Source organism: Sciurus carolinensis, chromosome 1 (assembly GCF_902686445.1).
Source record: "Sciurus carolinensis chromosome 1, mSciCar1.2, whole genome shotgun sequence".
NCBI classification, from domain to species: Eukaryota; Metazoa; Chordata; class Mammalia; order Rodentia; family Sciuridae; genus Sciurus; species Sciurus carolinensis.
Genome location: NC_062213.1, coordinates 30284232 through 30301418, shown reverse-complemented (window position 1 = coordinate 30301418; position 17187 = coordinate 30284232). Strand labels below are relative to the sequence as shown.

The window sequence follows — 17187 nt, the reverse complement described above, 5'->3', positions numbered from 1 at the left end:
TCTATCCAAAAAGAATAGAATGTTTCACATTTCCGAGAGAATGCCTGAGGAAGGTAAGAACTTTCCACCTGGTTATGTTGTGAGGGAAGCTTTGCTCCAAGACTATTCAGGAAGAGGATATGAAGACTCTTGGTCTACTGGAGGGGGAAGAGTTTAATATCCCCTTTCCGTACGATCCTTACGTAGTTGAGCTTCCACATTTCTTTCTCTATTATTCATGGAAGTATAACTATTAAAAAGAAACAGGACCACTTTACATGTTGTGCAAAGGGAGACTCATTTGTAAATATGGAATAATTTCCCTCTGGTGTCAAATATTTCAACTCCCACTTAGATGGGTCCTGAATGGTCCCTTGTGGAACTTAGGTAAAAGTAACCTCATCAAGGCCATACCTAAAGATCACTTTCCATAGTGAAGGAAACTAATTTACATTTTGGCTTCAACTGATATTCAGAAATAGGCTATGTTGTTATTCTTCTTAACTTTCTTAGACTCTATGAACACACAGAATTAAGAGTGGGTAGAAAGAATACTTACAGATCTAGGAACCTCAAGAATATGTGGTCTGTTTAAAGTGCTGTAAGAAATATACTACAGAGTATTTTCTACATTGTTATTAAGAAATATAAGTTCCCAAGGCCTATAAGGACAGAAGGGAGAAACAATCAACTCTTATGATTCTATGGATATTGTTAAACATTGATTTTTTTTTAAATCGTTTTTCTGTCTTTACCTTACAAACTTTTTGAGAACATGAGAAATAGCTCAAATTTTTAATTATTATCAATTAACAGAATTATTAACAATTCTGAAAATATGTGTCTAAGTACTTTTTGAACTAATTTAAATCTTATTTTAAATGTGCTAAAGGAACTTGCTAAATGAAAAGAACTTGAACATCTTCTGTTGAGCTTATAAAAATTTTAACTTCGTTTTACTATTATAAAATTAACACATTGTGAGGAAATCTGGAGTACAGAAGAGTACTAAGAAGTAATTAAAACAATAAATACTATTTTCCTATAATTGTGTTTCCCAGAAAACATTGAACAATTTAGCATACTTCATTAGACTTTTCTGAATGATGAATATGGTTTATTTGCCTGCTTGCTTTTTGTTTTATCAAAATTTCAACATATATTATAGACAATTTCATTATCTTGTCATTGAATAATCCTTGTTAGGAACTTGTTAGGTTAGTAAGAAAGAAGCTAACACAAGGAACCAGCACAAAGGGGTCCCCATTAACCAAAGATGGAATAATTCGAGCATGAAAAAAACATTAATGCAGATGACTGATAACCGTAGACATATTAAAGGATTTATTAATTCATCTTCACACAAAAGTATAAAAATAAAATGAGAAAGGCCCTCTTCACTCCCCAAATTCCCAATGTCCTGGAAATCATTGGAAGTGACACTTTATATGGAAAATTATCAATTAAAAGGAAAAATTAGCATATATCCTGATTGCAAAATGTGTTTCTATACATTTTCTATACTAGATTTCACTGAATGTAACTGAAATCTTCCATTGGTTTTGGAAAGTTCTGTGCAGAAGCATTCTGGTTAATAAAAGGAGAACAATAATACAAATAAAAAATTACTACTTTGCAACCTCTAATGAAGTAATTAATTTAGGTAACAAGCACAATTAGACAAAAGGCTAATCAAGAGCTTACAGTGTAGGGATCAGGCCTTACCCGCATGTACCCACCAAATATTAGCATCACCATCAGGGGGACAATCTGATGGGATGTGAAAGGAAACCTACAGAACTCCTAATGAAGTATTCTCGCCACAAAAAAAAAAAAAAAAAAAATTGATCCCTAATCTAATCAAGGCTTTAAAGCTAAAGCCCATCTTACGAAAGACATGGAAAATAATGAGCTAAACGGGCTGGAAAACTGCAGCCTTCAGGTCAAGGCCAGAGGCTGCCAGCTTGTGCAAATAAAACGTTGGAACACAGTCATACCCAGTCCTCTTTATTGTCTATGGTGGCTTTTCTAGCAACAATGGCAGAACTGAATAATTGCTAGAGGCTGTGTGGCCAGTGGAATTGAAAATATTTACTATCTGCCCTTTGCAGAAAAAGTTTGTTGAGCTCTGGGTTAAAATGATCAGGAGGAAGGACTCAGACATTACTGAGACAATTAAGGATATTTCAGTGTTCTCTACCATAGGGAGGACTTACATTAATTATATTAGTAATTACAAAGGCACTGTAATTGTATAAGAAAACATGGTTTTTGTTTTGTTTTTCTGCTGCAGTGCTGGGGACTGAACCAGGACCTTGTAAATAGTAGGTAAGCTCTATGCCACTGAACTACATCCCCAGACTATTTATTTATTTTATGTTGATGTATATAGGTAGACATGAAATGACATGATGTCTGGAGGTTTGCTTCAAAATACTTCAGCAAAAGATACAAAAAGGAGAGATGTAATAAATATAGTAATATCTTCCTATTATTTAGCAATATCTCCTTATGATTTATTCTGGCTAAAGTGAAATAAGCACACAGAGTTCATTGTACTATTCTGATTTCTTAATACATCTTAAACAGTTTCAAAATATTTTATTTAATTTTTTGAAAATGTTATTTTAAATAAGTACCTATTTAAGTACCTATAAATAAGTACCTATTTAAATAAGTACCTATTTAAAATAGATATGAACATAGGATTTTAAAGATCAATTCCATCTCACAGGGTACTTTAGTTTTCTATTTTTCTTGCTGTTACTAAAAGTGGTTTAATAACATTTTATACATACATCTTTGGTTCAATTTTTGTTTAGCTCATAGAATGCATGTTTAGTAGAATTTCTAAACCTTTTAAGGAGTTTGAGACAACTGATAGTCCTATTATTGTATGAGAGCACTCCATCTATTAAATTCCTGCCAGTAATAAATATTATTTTATTTTTACTTTTTCAAGTTAATAATTAAAATGGATTTTTGATGCTCTGATTTGAAAGTCTTTAATTATGAATGAATCTGAATGTCTTTCATGTTTGTTGATCTATTTTTTCCTTATTTTCTTAATTGTCCTTAGGTTAGTTTTCTATCTGGATAATCAGGCTTTCTTAATGATGTATATGAAATCCTTTGTCATATTTCACCTAGTTTGCTGTTAGGTTTTAACCTATTAAGATTGCCCAAAGTGTGTGCACATGTGTGTGGATGTGTATTCTAAAATTTCCTGATACTCAACAAATGTGCTTAACAATTATACTATCAAACACATTTGGTGGAAATCTTAATGACCTAATTAAATTTCCTTGCACCAAATATATATAAGAATAAAACACCAGGTTACAGAGAGTGCAAACAGAATACTACTTAAAAGTTCAAGAAGCATCTCTACACCTCCTGGTTCCCTTTTGAATTTAGATCTCAGAGTTCACTGGTTTTCCAAAATGTTGAACTGAACAATTCCAGAAGACATGCTTAAAAATAACATAAGGCACAAGAAAACGTGGTTTTGTGCCATACTGTCTTGAAACATTCAGTTATGGTTTGATGCTATTCAGTGTTCAGTTGCATAATTTAAGGGAAAAATCATTGCTATTTTAAGAAAACATTACTTTGAACTATATGGAAGTCTAGTTTATTCTCATGATTAAAAGCAGTATTTATTGACTATCCATTCATTCAGTAAATATTTATTAAGTACTATGTACCAGATGCTGCTGTAACTACTAATCTTACTGTTTCAGATACTGGCATTTTTAAAGACAGTTTGATGGAGACAGATAAAATGTCAAAAGTTAAATGTGGTCATGCAAAATTCTTACAACACACCCTTCACATGCACTGAAAGGATTTAGGTGAGGTAAGAAAATTAACATTTATTAAGTACCCATCATGTGGTCAGCACACTAGTTTTTATCATGCAATTTTAACAATGTGTTACAGTTGAGAAAAATTGAGGCTCAGGGAGGTTAAGAATTTCATGGGCACATTGCTACTAAGTAATTGACTCAGGACTCAAACTCAGGTTTGTATGACAAAGTGCCTGTTTTTTTAGCTAGCTGTTTTTAATTTTTTGTCTACTTGTGTTTATTCCAAGAGGAAACATCAGAAATTCTGAGAATGCCCAAATTAAAAACAGACAAAGGAAGCTGTTAGAAAAAAGCCATCCCATAATAAGCAGACCACAAAAATTTAAGGGCAAGAAACTCTCTGTTTAGAGTTCCTGCCTCAACACATGTAGCCATATGTACAGAACACATACTTTTGCATTCTAGGTTTTCAAAAGTAAATTTGAATCTTCTATTCCTCCACCAAATTTTAGCATCTTTTCATAGTGAGAAGTCACAAGTCTACAAGGCTCTACACTAATTTAGCTTCAGAATTATACAATATGTTACTAGCCAGTGGCCAATATTTAGGTATAAGAATTTCATCCACCCATTAATCCATCCACCGACCCACTTATTCTTTTTCACAAATTATTACTGATTTCCTATTGTGTGCCAGGTATTATTCTATGTATGAGAGATGTAATGATGATCAAGACTCAGATCCTTTTCCTCAAGGAGTTCTAGTGATGTGGAGAGAACGAAAACAATTAAGTAGAGAATTCTATAAAGAAGGCATTTTAGATTTTGATGTACTGTTAATGAAACAAACTGGGTGATGTTATGTAGACCAAACAGATGGGAGGTAGGAAAGACTTCATGAGATAAGTTGTCATGGAAAGTTCCTAGTTGAGACCAAAAATATAAAAATTAAAATTAAAATTAAATTAAAAAGTAGATAATCAGGGAAAATTCCAGGCAAAAGGAAAAACAAGTGCAAAAAGCTCTGAGATAGGACCAACTATGGTAGATGGAAGAAACTGAAGGGAGCCTGATGGGGACAGAATGATTGATAGGGAGGTCGAAGAAGCAAAAGCCCACACACGTACAGGACTGTAAGCCAGGAATCATTAAGTGCAATGGAAGCCATAGTATGCATTAAACACAAGACAACAAAAATGTGTTCTCTGCTCATAAAGGAGAACAGACTGAATTAGCGATAATGTATCTAGCTGATACTTGTGGAGTGCCTATTAAGTAGTGAGTGCTGTTTTTAAATACTTAACATGTCTTAACTAATTTAATCTAATATCCCTTTGAGACAGGCACTATTGTCATTCAGATTTGCAGGAGGCATACAAAACTAGCACTAGGGTTTAAGCTACCTCCCCAAGTTTGTAATCAGTGAAGGAAGAGTCATCGTATGAATCCAGAGAGGTTAACTTTGGTGCCTCCACCTTAACTATTATGCTGTGTGACCCCTTTGGGAATGAAAGGGCAGTAGCAAATCAACCCATCTGGCCACCATCACAGTACAACTGAGAAGTGAAGAGTGGTTTGACTAGAAAAGTAAATGAATTTGAGATATTTTGGGAAAATAATTTAAAGCATTTATTCATGACAATGAAGAATAGGAAGGAAATCTGGAGTTTTTTTCCTTAAACAAGGGGATATATGGTGGTCATTTCTGGTTGAACAGAAATGGATTTATGAATATGTAGGAGGCGAAATCAAGAATTGTGGTTTTGTTATGGGAATTTTGAGGCACTAATTAAACGTGACACTGGAGGAATCAAGTAACACTTGGATAAGTGAATACAAAGTTCAGGGGCAGGTCAAGAGCATACCACCCTACAGGTGCAGGATATGAAGATACAGAGCCCCCACAGCCCTTGGGGAGGGCAGGAAGAGAAGGGGACCCATGAAGGTGACCAGGGAGTGATCTGAGAGACAGAAAGAATGCTCAAGGGTGGGGTCACAAAAGCCAAAGAGGGTGAAGGGTTGTTCCATTGTGTCACTGCTGCTGACAGGTCAAGGGCAATGAGGACAGCAAGGGAATGTTAGATTTGCCACTCACTCACTTAAGAAGGGCTAATCATGGAGACAGAGGTTTTGGTGAAGTTTTGTTGTGAAGGGGAGCACAGAAAGGGGACAGTAGTCACAGAGATGAGGGGTCAGGGAGCTTCTTTCTCTCTGAATGCTGCCTCCCTCAGAGCATGCTGATGGAAATGAGCTTGTCAAGCTAACTCAAAGGAGCGCCTCTGGCTAAGGCACGGAACCACTCTCTCTAAAAATGAAGTGGAAAGCGGAATCATTACTTAGTGGCTGCCTCCCTTGTTTCTTGGAGACAAAATAATCACTTCACGTGTAAACATTCCCAGGATTTCTGAGCTATTTTGGAGCCTTGAGTGCTCCCATAAAAGTCCTCTGGTGAAGCCCTGGGCAGAGCAGGAAAACGGACACACACAGAGGACTGAGGCCACAAAGCTCCATTTCCTCAAAGGACCCAGAGCTCTCCAAGGGTCCCTGACCTGGTTTTGGTTTTCTACCAAGTATCAAACTGTGTGATTTGCCCCTGGGGAGGGAATCTGGAGGGAAAACATCATGGTCCAAAATATTTAATGTAATGAATCTACCCAGACGTTCTGGTCAAGGAGGGGCTGGAATTTCTGGTGCTGAAATTGGGAAACAGGTGGCTCTGTCACTCCCAGAAGGGAGGTAAGTCTGGCAAGTAGGGTGGTGAATTCACCTGTCATGAAAGCTTTTATTTCTCTTGTTCTTTCTTTCCTGGGGTTATGATCTTTCCCAAATAGGCACGTAACAAACCTTTCTGACCTCCCTTCTCCTTTGCAATATAGATTTATTTGCAGTTTCTAAGCCATGCTTTTTTAAAGGCTCAATTCTCTTAATTGTTTTCATGATTGGAGGAGATGGAGGCAAGGGGGACAGAGAGGAAGTAGAGCTGGAAGACTAGGAGGGGAAGAAGCAGACACAGACCAGGAAGGCTCTTAATCTCTTGAGAGCCTCATATTAAGGAGGCTCCCATGCGTTCTAAGGATGCCTAGATTATAGCTAGCTGTGATGAAGCAATGTGAATTTTTCTACTCAGTTCTATTTTTTCTCATACTGAGAATCTGAAGACTTGGTGGTCAAGATAGAGCAAGGAATAAAAATGTAAAAAAGGAAAAAAAAAAAAAAACCCAATGCTTACTATACACTTTATGAAATTGCAACAACTGAGTTTTATAATTGGAAACTAAAAATTGTTTTAGGTAGTATTTACTTTTTTTTTTGCGGGGAGTGGCGATTAAACCCAGCGCTTCATGCATGCTAAGCACCTGATTTACCACTGAGCTACCCTCTCAGCCTACTTGTTTAAAAAAAGAAAAAAATAAAGGGAGTAAAAGAAGAAATATGCTTTTATACAGTCTAATTCCAGTAACATTCAGAAAACAAAATTCTGAATTTTGAAAGTTAACCTCCCAGACAAAATATCCACCCACAGAAGAATGACTAAGTGATGGTCCTCAGTAGAGTGTAATTTTGGTCTGTCATCACAATGACATGAGTGAGGGGGGACTTCCATGTGCTAACAAGCAGTTATAGTCACAGGCACTACCTGGAACACACAACCCGTGAGAGCAGGAGCTGAGCTCAGTTCCTAGAATAGTGCCTCACATACAGCAGGTATTCAATAAATACCTAACAAATGAAAAGGAAGGCTCACTGAGAGCATAATCTTCAGCAAAAAGCAAAACAAAACAAATCCTATAAATGTGATTATATACACTTGCCATGTGTTTGCATATTTTATAATAACAAGTTTTTGTTACTTTTGAATTAAAAAATAATTATTAAAGAAAAAAAAAAAACCCTCACAAACAACACAAAATAACTGGAAGGGAAAGTTAGGATCCATAATTCTGAGGACTAGGTCAGTGTCTTATAGGGATCCTTTCCTCACAGGCACCCACATAAGAGGGAGAATAAAGACTGGTCAGCTAGTGAAGAGAAGGAGGCCTGAGAAACGGCAGTGGATGTGGTTTCTGGTGGGATAGGGTGGGCAGCATGATCCTGAGGATGGGCACAGGCTGTGCATTTGGAAGCTTGGTTTGGTTTCCCTGTAAAGAGAGAGCAGTGGCCTGGAAATAACAGATCTCCTCTGGAGAATGGGAAGCCCAACAGCAGGTAGGGGACCTTGGGGCAGGAGGACGGCCCGAAGTACCAGGTCAGGAGGCCTCTGCTCTAGTGGGAGGACCTGGGTGGGACCTTCAGAGCAGAAGAGAGGCAAGTTGAGCAGAAGGGGAGGTTTGGGCACATCCCGTGCCTGCAAGCAAGAAAAGTCAACTTATATACAAGCACACCCAGCAGATTTGTAAACCTGAAGTTCATGGAGTCTCCCAAGGAGTGGGCCTCCCCTGTATGGATGGGAGGAGACTGAGCTTTCTCAGAATGAAAACCACCTGGAGGGTGGAGTGGGGTGGTAGCTAATGTCAAGTCAGATCCTGGGAACGTGGGGATGTGACCTAGTGCTAAATACCCTCTTGGTGTCCTTTTCTGCCTACTCCAGCTGTACTTCAGAATACTAGCCTTGGTCCTCAAATGTCCCTCCATACACATTCTCTGGAATATTGACTCCCTTGAGTTCAGCTGCCACTATCCCTTTGTGGCTTCAGATCTTGTCTCCAAGGCAACAAAACCTAAATCGAACTAATTAACTGGACTCAGGATCTTCCTCCCCGCTTCTCCTACTCCATTTGTGTTTGTCCAGTGGGAATTTGGAAAAGACCCCTTTCTTTCCCTTCTACTTGCAACTGGCAACTAACACCCAACTGTTCAGATCCCAAAGCTCACACCTAATGCTTCACTAATATTGCTGCAATGGCCTTCAAAGTAAGCAGCAACTCTCCATCACTTCTCGCCCTCTCCCGTCCATTGTCCAACACATAATAGAAAGATCTTTTGACCTTATGAACCCGGTCATAATTCTTCATTGGTTGTGCTAAATCTTTGGGAACTGGGAAATGACAGCTATGGGCCATATTCAGCTACTTATGCACCCTCTTTGTACAAAGAGTGAGTTAAGAAACTGAATTTTAAAAATTCCGAATCCCTTTGGAGTGGCACAGATCATCCAGTTCTAGAGTCTCTGCCATTGTCTTTTGACCAGGTGGTCTCATTCTTTACATTGGCCTGGTTCCTGTAGGGGCCCTTAATCTCGCAGATCAGTTCTTAGCACATGAGGTCTTTCATGATCTGGTCTCCTGCCTTTCTATCTTATTTCACACCTTTAACTCAGGTCCCTCGAAGCAAAGGTTTCCGTTTATCTCCTACATAATACTCACTAAGTCACTTCTTTATATCCTGGGGCTTATGAAACATGAGAGGCCAATGTTGATAATAAGTGGAGCAACAAACTCAAATTACAAGGCAGGAAGGTGTAGCGGGTGGTTTTGGGAAAAGGAGAGACAAAACAAGTGAGGAAAGGTAGAGTGAGAATCACTTCCAAATATTTGTTACTCCATTTATTTTAAGTGTCTAAGTTAAGGCAGTAAAATGATTGATTTTTTAAATCCACATTTCCTTCATCCTTATAGCCTCAGCTCAATTCCTAATTCTTAGCAGACATTTAATAAAATAAAATCTTTACTAGAAACATATATGTTGGTGAAAACTTGTAAAAAGTGGAAATGTTCTAATGCCCAGGTCTCTGCTTCTCTTCTTTTACTGCAACCACTAGGTGCTTGGGGTCTACTCTTGGTATACCTAGTATACTCACTTTCAGTCTGCCCAAAGTCATCCCAATTCCAAAGAAAGAAAATAGGAAAATAAAAACTGTGGATAGAGAGAGTAAATTCAGAGAGGATTATGTAGGAAAATAAAGTAAGAAAATTCTATCTGCTTCCTTTACTTTTCTACCATTTGGGCACAATTTAAACCCATTATGCAGATTTAAGTAACACTATTGCTAAGACTAAAGAGATTGGACCTGTCGGTATAGTCAGAAGCTATTAATTCTAGGGGACATGGAGGCAGTTACCTTGCACCATGGCCACTGGTATAAACAGCTGGCTGGCCACCACTTCTACTTTCTTTGGATTTTTGGTCATCTTGTGGTGCTACTTTGGGCATGTCCCTCACATTGCTCATACAACATCCCCAAACACATGGAGACTGCAAAGGAGTGAGGCCCAGACTTCATGCATAAGAAACATCTGGAAAACCTGCAAAATATAGATTTCTAGGCCCTCCTTTTCCAAGATGACAGGCTCAGGGTAGGGCTGAAGTGTTCACATTTTAAACAAGTTTTGCTAAGGATTTTTAAGTAGACAGAGGCCATCGTCTGAAATTGGGAAACATTGCCATAAGGATGAGTGTCAAAAAAAAAAAAAAAACTTTTAGCTTAAGTACCACAATTTGCTCTCAGACAAGGTCCAGTTCCATCATGATTACTATTCACAGTTCCCATTGCTAAGAATATGTTAAGATTATTAAATGGTAACAAGAAACTTTTGCTCTTGTCTTTCTAATTGCAGTTAACACATTTTCAAAGAAATATTGCCTTGACACCCTCATCTGTAACCTATTTCATTAGGTACATATTTCTGGAGCTGAGGCAGCTAAGCCCTTGAAATATATATTAGGTAATCTACCTCAGTCCCAGACTCATTAAAGTGATACTAAACTCTTAGGGTCTTTGTTTTGCAGTTCACAGCAGGTTGGCAGTCATTCAATTATAGTATAATTTGGTATTGCAGCTCACTTCTCTGGAAGCAGTTCATCTCAATTCTAATCATTATGTTCAAAAGTTCACTCTATCCAGATGCCAAGTTTCCTCAACTAGACAAAAGCATAGCAGAAATATTTCTGCTTGGCAAGGCCTGACAAATTTTTCGAGGCTTTGTCGTGCCTCAGCAGGGCACTAGTCAGGTTATAATTTGCTTTAATTGTTCTACCCACAAACAGCAACAATGATTACCTCTAGGTCACTGGCACTCAAAGAGTGATTTCTTCCACGTCACTATAAAAACAAAAATACTCGCAAACACCTTCCTCAGATTAGACTGCAAAGAATATCCAATTCTGACCATTTCGTTTGTTGACCTGATATCTGTTTTTTTTTAATGTAAGTTACAATGTGCCCATCTAACTGAATGTGCACGTTAGAAACATGAAAATAACCCAGAAAAATTACTGGCCTCCCATAAAACAACCAGTGTTCTATATGCATAATTTGTTCCACCTGCCATGTTTACAAGGCACCCCAAGGAGAACTAGCTTAAAACCCAGCAATCCATCTGCCTCCCAGTTCTAAGGGGTAATTATTGCCTCAACTAAGCAAAGAGGAATGCACAGCAGGCTGCTAACCATGGCAGGTGACTGATGTCTGAGCCTTACACACTCACCCAGGTCACCAGATTTTCTCACAGTAGCTAGAGTCACAGGACAATGACAAATACAATTCACTACAAACAAAAAATGGGAGGAAAAAAAGGATAGAGGCCTACATGGAACAGGCCACACCCAGAACACAAACTAAAAGTGTGTGGGTTTTATTACTTCTTATGGGCATGTTAAAAACAAGGAAGATGAGGCGGGAAAATGATAGGGTGACCTTAGGTGAAAACATGGTTTTAAACAACAAAATTGTTAAAAAGGGGGAATGTGAAAGCAGGCGTATTATTTCTACTAGCTTACTATTGATTATACTTCCTAGGTATTATTTTACTTAAATTAAGCTTTAATTACCATTTACTAAGAATGTACAATGATCTACATGCTGTACATTCAAAATAGGGCCTGACCTCCAATACAATGTGATGGTCTCCAAATGAGGTCCCGGGACTGACTGAGTACAATGTAAAGAAAGGCTGTTTAAATGCTAGAATAATGTTTGAGTGCAAAAACACTCATGTGCTGACAAAGTGCACACGGCACGTGTGTATCTTCAAAAAGATCCTGCCTTAAGAAGCATTCAAAGATGAGCTCTTTGGGGACACACCCCAAATGAATTGCAAAAGGTCACACTCAACTCCTTCCCCTCTGAAATGAGATAGACACACATACAAATTAGCATATAGAATATCCAGTCATTAAATGTTCCTTGCCAAGGCTCCCATGGGAAGAGAGGAGGGAGGCAGTGGAGTGGGGGAGGGAAAAGGAAAAGTAGGTAAAAATGGACAGGCCACTTTGGAAATGGATTTCAGACTTTGAATCACACTGATCAGTAAAATTATATGTAAAATATGAGGGTGAGGGTAAAGGAAACATCAACATACAGTTGTCATTTATTTTGCCCAAGTATAAATACCATCCACATCATGAATAGTTGTTTTCATATAAATGACTGGAGTAACAGACTCAAAATAAAGGATCATCTTTTATATTAAGTAAATTTAACTCTTTGAAAGCTCATTATATTGTTTTTCTTTCAAAAATGAATATTTTAGGACATGACACTTCACAATTAATGCCTTTGATAGCAATTTGGGGAAAAGAAAATATAATTTTCAAAGTACATTTCATTCTATTAAAATAACTTCTTTCTTTATAATTTCACTTCCAGATTGTAAGAATTCCCTTAACTAAGCATGTCCTCTTTCACATTAGTGAGTGTGATGATTTATAATGAACATATGCTAATGCAGAATGATCCCTGCAAGGCTATGAAGCTCGAGGATATTTTAGTTTTGTTCTAGCAAGAGGATGGCATGTTTAATGTTTGTGTGTATCTTGTTCTGATTTAACTGCCACGATTAAGCAACACATATTCTGGCCTCTGTGTTAGAGTGGCTGGATTAAAACTGGCTATTTCCCCCTGCTGGTTGGACATATTTTACATTCTCTACCTCACTGCCTGCAGCATGAATGCTCCCCATAGTACCAAACCCATTTATTTTCCACCCACTGACTGACCTCCTAAAGCATCATTAACATGCCCCCAAAGGCCTTGCTGCTGTCAATTTTAGTCAGCACAGCACTCAAAAGCCTTCATGGGGTTCATCTGAGCTCTGTAGAAAAGGAAAGCAAGAAAGGGAAAGGCATCAGACCCAAACCTCAGGGAGCTGCCAACCCAGGAAGATGAGGGAGAGATGAGGGAGGGGCTGAGGAATGGAGAGACTCCTGTCTGGAGGCAGTGTGCAAGGCTAGACTGGAAGGCTGGTTTACAGACGCCCATAATTATATGTTTCTGCCACTCAATTCTCAGCTAGTTAATGGCAGAAAGATCAATATCTACTTTCGATTTTCATGTACACCATTATGGCCTTAGTGGGAGACAGGTCTTCCAGGAAGAAGAGATGATTCAGGAAACAGGTCAGGGAGAGAATGATTCATGACCAAAATTAATAATTTTATTGGTTTGCCTTTATGTTTTCTAAAATATATTTAGGTTTTTTCTTTTGTTTTGTTTTGATCAAATTTTTCTCTCCTGATAATTCTACTTAACCCAAAGTTAGAGAAATTGATGACATGGGAAAATACCAGGAATAAGTGTGGAATTGAGTTATGAACACAAAACAGTGTCCGTTTGAAATGATGTCCCCACACTCACCAGAGTGGGCCCTAAGCTCCAAAATGGAGTTAAAGTAAAGAGCATTACATTCTGCAAATCCAACTCCAGGTTCCAGGAATCCTAAGGGGCCTAGTTTATCAGTGATCCTTTTGTTTTCTCCTTGGGAGAGAATTAGACAAACCATTAGTGGGTTTTCATTTCAAACTTGATTCATATCATTCTAGTGTCATGAAATAGGTTTTAAAACACAATATTTGGGTAGAATTTTTGCAGAACTATGCAGCAAATGAGTCTTCAGAGAAAAATAAAATAGAAAGGACATAGGAAAATACTTCTAACATACAATTTCTGCATAGAATGGACTTATTTTCTGAAAGTATGTAGTACACCCAAAGCTGCATTTATAAAATACTGGTAAAATGTGACTTCCAGCACTAACTGCAATGGAATGTTGGATCTTGCTAAGTGATAGCACTAGTCATGGTATCTTGATGCACACATCCCTCCTCATGCATGCATTAATCTTCAAATTACATGTTCCCTAAGTTCTAAAAAATGATCCATGAAACATTCTTTAATAATCACAGGCCCATGCTCCTATGAATTTTACCCAAATTTCCAATGTTTCTTAAAGAATACAAGTCCTTCTAAGTCATGTACTTCAACAGGTATCATAGGCTCTGTCAAGTGATAATGGTGACACCTTTAGGCATAAAGAGATTTATGCTCTTACCAAATACCTGCACTTTAAGGAAATTTCCTTGATCATGTGCCAAAACTGATCTCAGTCCTTCATCATATTAACAACTGTCTTTTACTAAACACCTCTGTAAGTCACACTCTGAGGTAGAAGTACATTTAGGAAAAGAGTCTCATTCACTCTTACGGCAACTCTACAAAGTAGGTACCAGTTGAGCATCCTTGTGCTTAACCAGAATGCTCTAAAGTGTGACATTCTTTGGGCATCAAATTAAGGCTACAAGTGGAAAATTCCACACCTGACTTCATGTCACAGGTTCCAGGCATAAAGCAGGTACACTAAAGAAAAATCATATAAAATTACCCTAGGCTATATGTAGAAGAGGCGTATGAAACATAAATAAATCTTATGTTTAGGCATGGCTTCTAGTCCTAAGATATCTCATTGCAAATGTTCCAAAATTTTAAAAAATCCAAACTTCAAAACTTCTGGTCCCAAGCATGTTATACTGAAGATAATCCAACCTGTATCATCTCACTTTATGGATATAACAACTGAGTTTTAAGGAACTTAGTCACATTGCAAGTGTAAAAGGGTCAGTCACTAAACTACGAGGTCAGTCCTGCAGTATAGCCCTCCTTGGTCTTAACCTCATTTGTTAGAAGTTGCTTTATTTTAGGGATTCCATAATCAAAAGTTGTAGGCTTATAGCAGTTGCAAGTATAAAATTCAATTGAATATCTTTCTTAGATTTAACAAAAAAAAAAAAACAAACATTTTAAACAGTCACAGAAAAAAGTTAGATTTTATATTCTAAATTATAAATTAGAAAAACATACAGAAACAGTTATGAGATTTCACCAAGTTGAACCATATGAAACTAAATAGCAAATATGTCAAAAGAGCCAATAGGTCAGAATAGCCAAAAAGGTCCAGTCTTATACAAGTCACCCTAATAGAAGTTCAGTTATAGGCTGTAGGGGGCGCAGCCCAGGTCTATTCACATTTCACTTGCCATGCACATGCTTCATGCTGGGTGGCTTCTCATGTACTGTACCTGAGCAGAAGCTGTTGCTGCTAATGGTCCTTGCTGAGCGCCCAGAGCTGCTGGGGTTGAACTCTCTGCTCTCTTCCTCAGAGAAGGGAGACTCAGAGGCTGGGGACACCTTGTGCTGTTGCTGGGGCAGATGGGGCCGAAGAATCAACCGGGGAATCCGGCTTCGGGAAATCTCCTTCTCATGATGCTGCACTCTCTGCTCCTTCTCATAATTGGACATCAAAAAGAAAACAAAAGGAAACTTGTTGCCCCCTCTCAACTCCTGACTGCTCCTTCAAGGATCAGTTTCTAAGAAGTTAAATTACCAAACATGGAGTCTTCACAGTGTAGTCCTTATCTCAAGCACTGAAATGAGCTCCAAAACTCTTGCACTGAGCTTACCTTTCTCATCAACTGAAGAGCCACTTCAGGAAAACTGCCTGCTTCCCCATGCCACTCCTGACTCACCTTCTCACCTGGCTTTTTCTATCACATTCAAGGTTCAGGCTTTCAAAGGTTCTTGATTATAGCACATTTTTCCTTTCCACTTCCATTTTGCTTTGCCTGCATTAGCTGTGACAATTTGACTTATATTTTCCTGTCTCCTCACAAAGTAGACTTCTGTACCTGGAACAATTCTTTTCTGATGGATCACACACACTTATCTTTAAAATCCCTCCTCTTCCAGACAGGATCTTAATTATTCATTAATATCCTGATACACAAGGCTTGTTGCCAACAGAAAAGCAAACACAAATCCAATACTCGGGAAGATGGCTCCACCTTTTATATCATGTTTTAGCTTTTGTTTTCTTACAGTACACCATGAGAAGAGATTTCTCTTTCTGTCTCCTTAAAAATGTAGCATGAAATACCTTGCCATGCCTTGGTTTTTAAAATGCATAAAAAGTAATATTCTGAAATGTTGCTCAGTTTTAAAGTTCTTTCCCAACCATTATCTCACTCGATCTTTACACCCCTGACTGCAACACAGAGAAGACACTAATTCATGTTCCTATTTACTGACAAGGAAACTGAGACTAAATTTAGGAGGTAAAGGCTGTACAGCGTCTAGAAAGAGAGTAAGCTTCAAATTCAGTGATTTTCAGGTCCTCCACCACCCTTATTAAATGGATTCCTAGGAGTAGCTTTTTGCAAAAATGCCACTGCTCCCTCCAACCTCTGCAATTGAAAGAGGGCTTTGGCTTAGGTAACAAACACCATTTTGCAACATGACCTCCTGCTCATTTCCTCGGCTTACCAGGAAGGGTCAAGGCCAAAGTAAACACCTCTGGGAGATCGGCATAGTGCAGAATTGAAGGGAAAACCCCGGCCGCAGGGAACATCTGAGGTGCCTTCAGGCATTCGCGCTATCCAGGGGCTGCAAGCCGCACCCAGCCTCTGGATCCGCCCTGCACGTCAGTCGCCCAGCAGGTATCCCACGCCAGCCACTCTGCTTGGCACACTGCAGAATGTACCAATGCTGGGTCACTGACACACTGGAGTCCTTATTTCTTAGTCACGAATACATCAAATTCCTTTTATCCACAACACACACACACACACACACACACACACACACACACACACGCTGTCAACTGAAAGCTTCAAACCCCGTTTCAGGACACAGGATTAACCCTATTAACCCTCTGAAGTCAATCCTTCCAATACTCATGTCAATCCCCCAAATATCTTCCTCTGGTGCCATCTTCTCATTTGCCAGATCGCATCATCTAAACAAATGCCTTCTCCTTCCACCTCCTTTACTCAACTCTAACCGCCCCCGCCTGCTGTCCTCACCTGGCCCCCTTCTCACCCTTCAGTTCCCACCTTTCCTCCCTCCCGCGCCCTCAGACACTGCAACCGACGCCCACACGACGTGTCCTCCTTACCTTGGTCTCCCGGAGGGGCCCCATCACGCCACTGCCCGCCTGCTCCTCGCACCGCCGCTGCCGCCGTCCAGGAGGAGGCACCTGCGTGCAGAGGAGCGAGGACACTGCGCTGAGCGCCGCGGGCTGCCGGCGGCGGCTGCTGCGGGTCAGACGCGCCGCCGCCGCCGCCGCCGCCGCGGTTCGCGCTTGGCTCCGAGGGCGCGCCCGCCCGCCCCGCCCCGCCCCGGCCGGACACGTGG

The 17187-nt window shown here is 39.2% G+C and overlaps 1 protein-coding gene across 6 annotated transcripts in view; it reads right to left on the bottom strand.

Annotated features, from left to right (window-relative positions):
* Window positions 1–17187, bottom strand: part of Sybu (syntabulin) — a 109128-nt gene that overhangs the window by 50671 nt on the left and 41270 nt on the right. For 2 of the 6 annotated variants that reach the window (XM_047562114.1, XM_047562118.1), the window contains exons 2-3: window positions 16949–17029; window positions 15078–15282 (exon numbers count right to left, since the gene is read on the bottom strand). In XM_047562114.1, coding sequence (XP_047418070.1) covers window positions 15078–15282; window positions 16949–16972 — 229 coding nt within the window. In that variant the 5' untranslated portion in view covers window positions 16973–17029. Of the gene's footprint in view, window positions 1–15077; window positions 15283–16948; window positions 17146–17187 lie in introns of those variants that run through there. The other 4 variants (XM_047562117.1, XM_047562121.1, XM_047562122.1 and 1 more) reach the window with 3 other exon arrangements.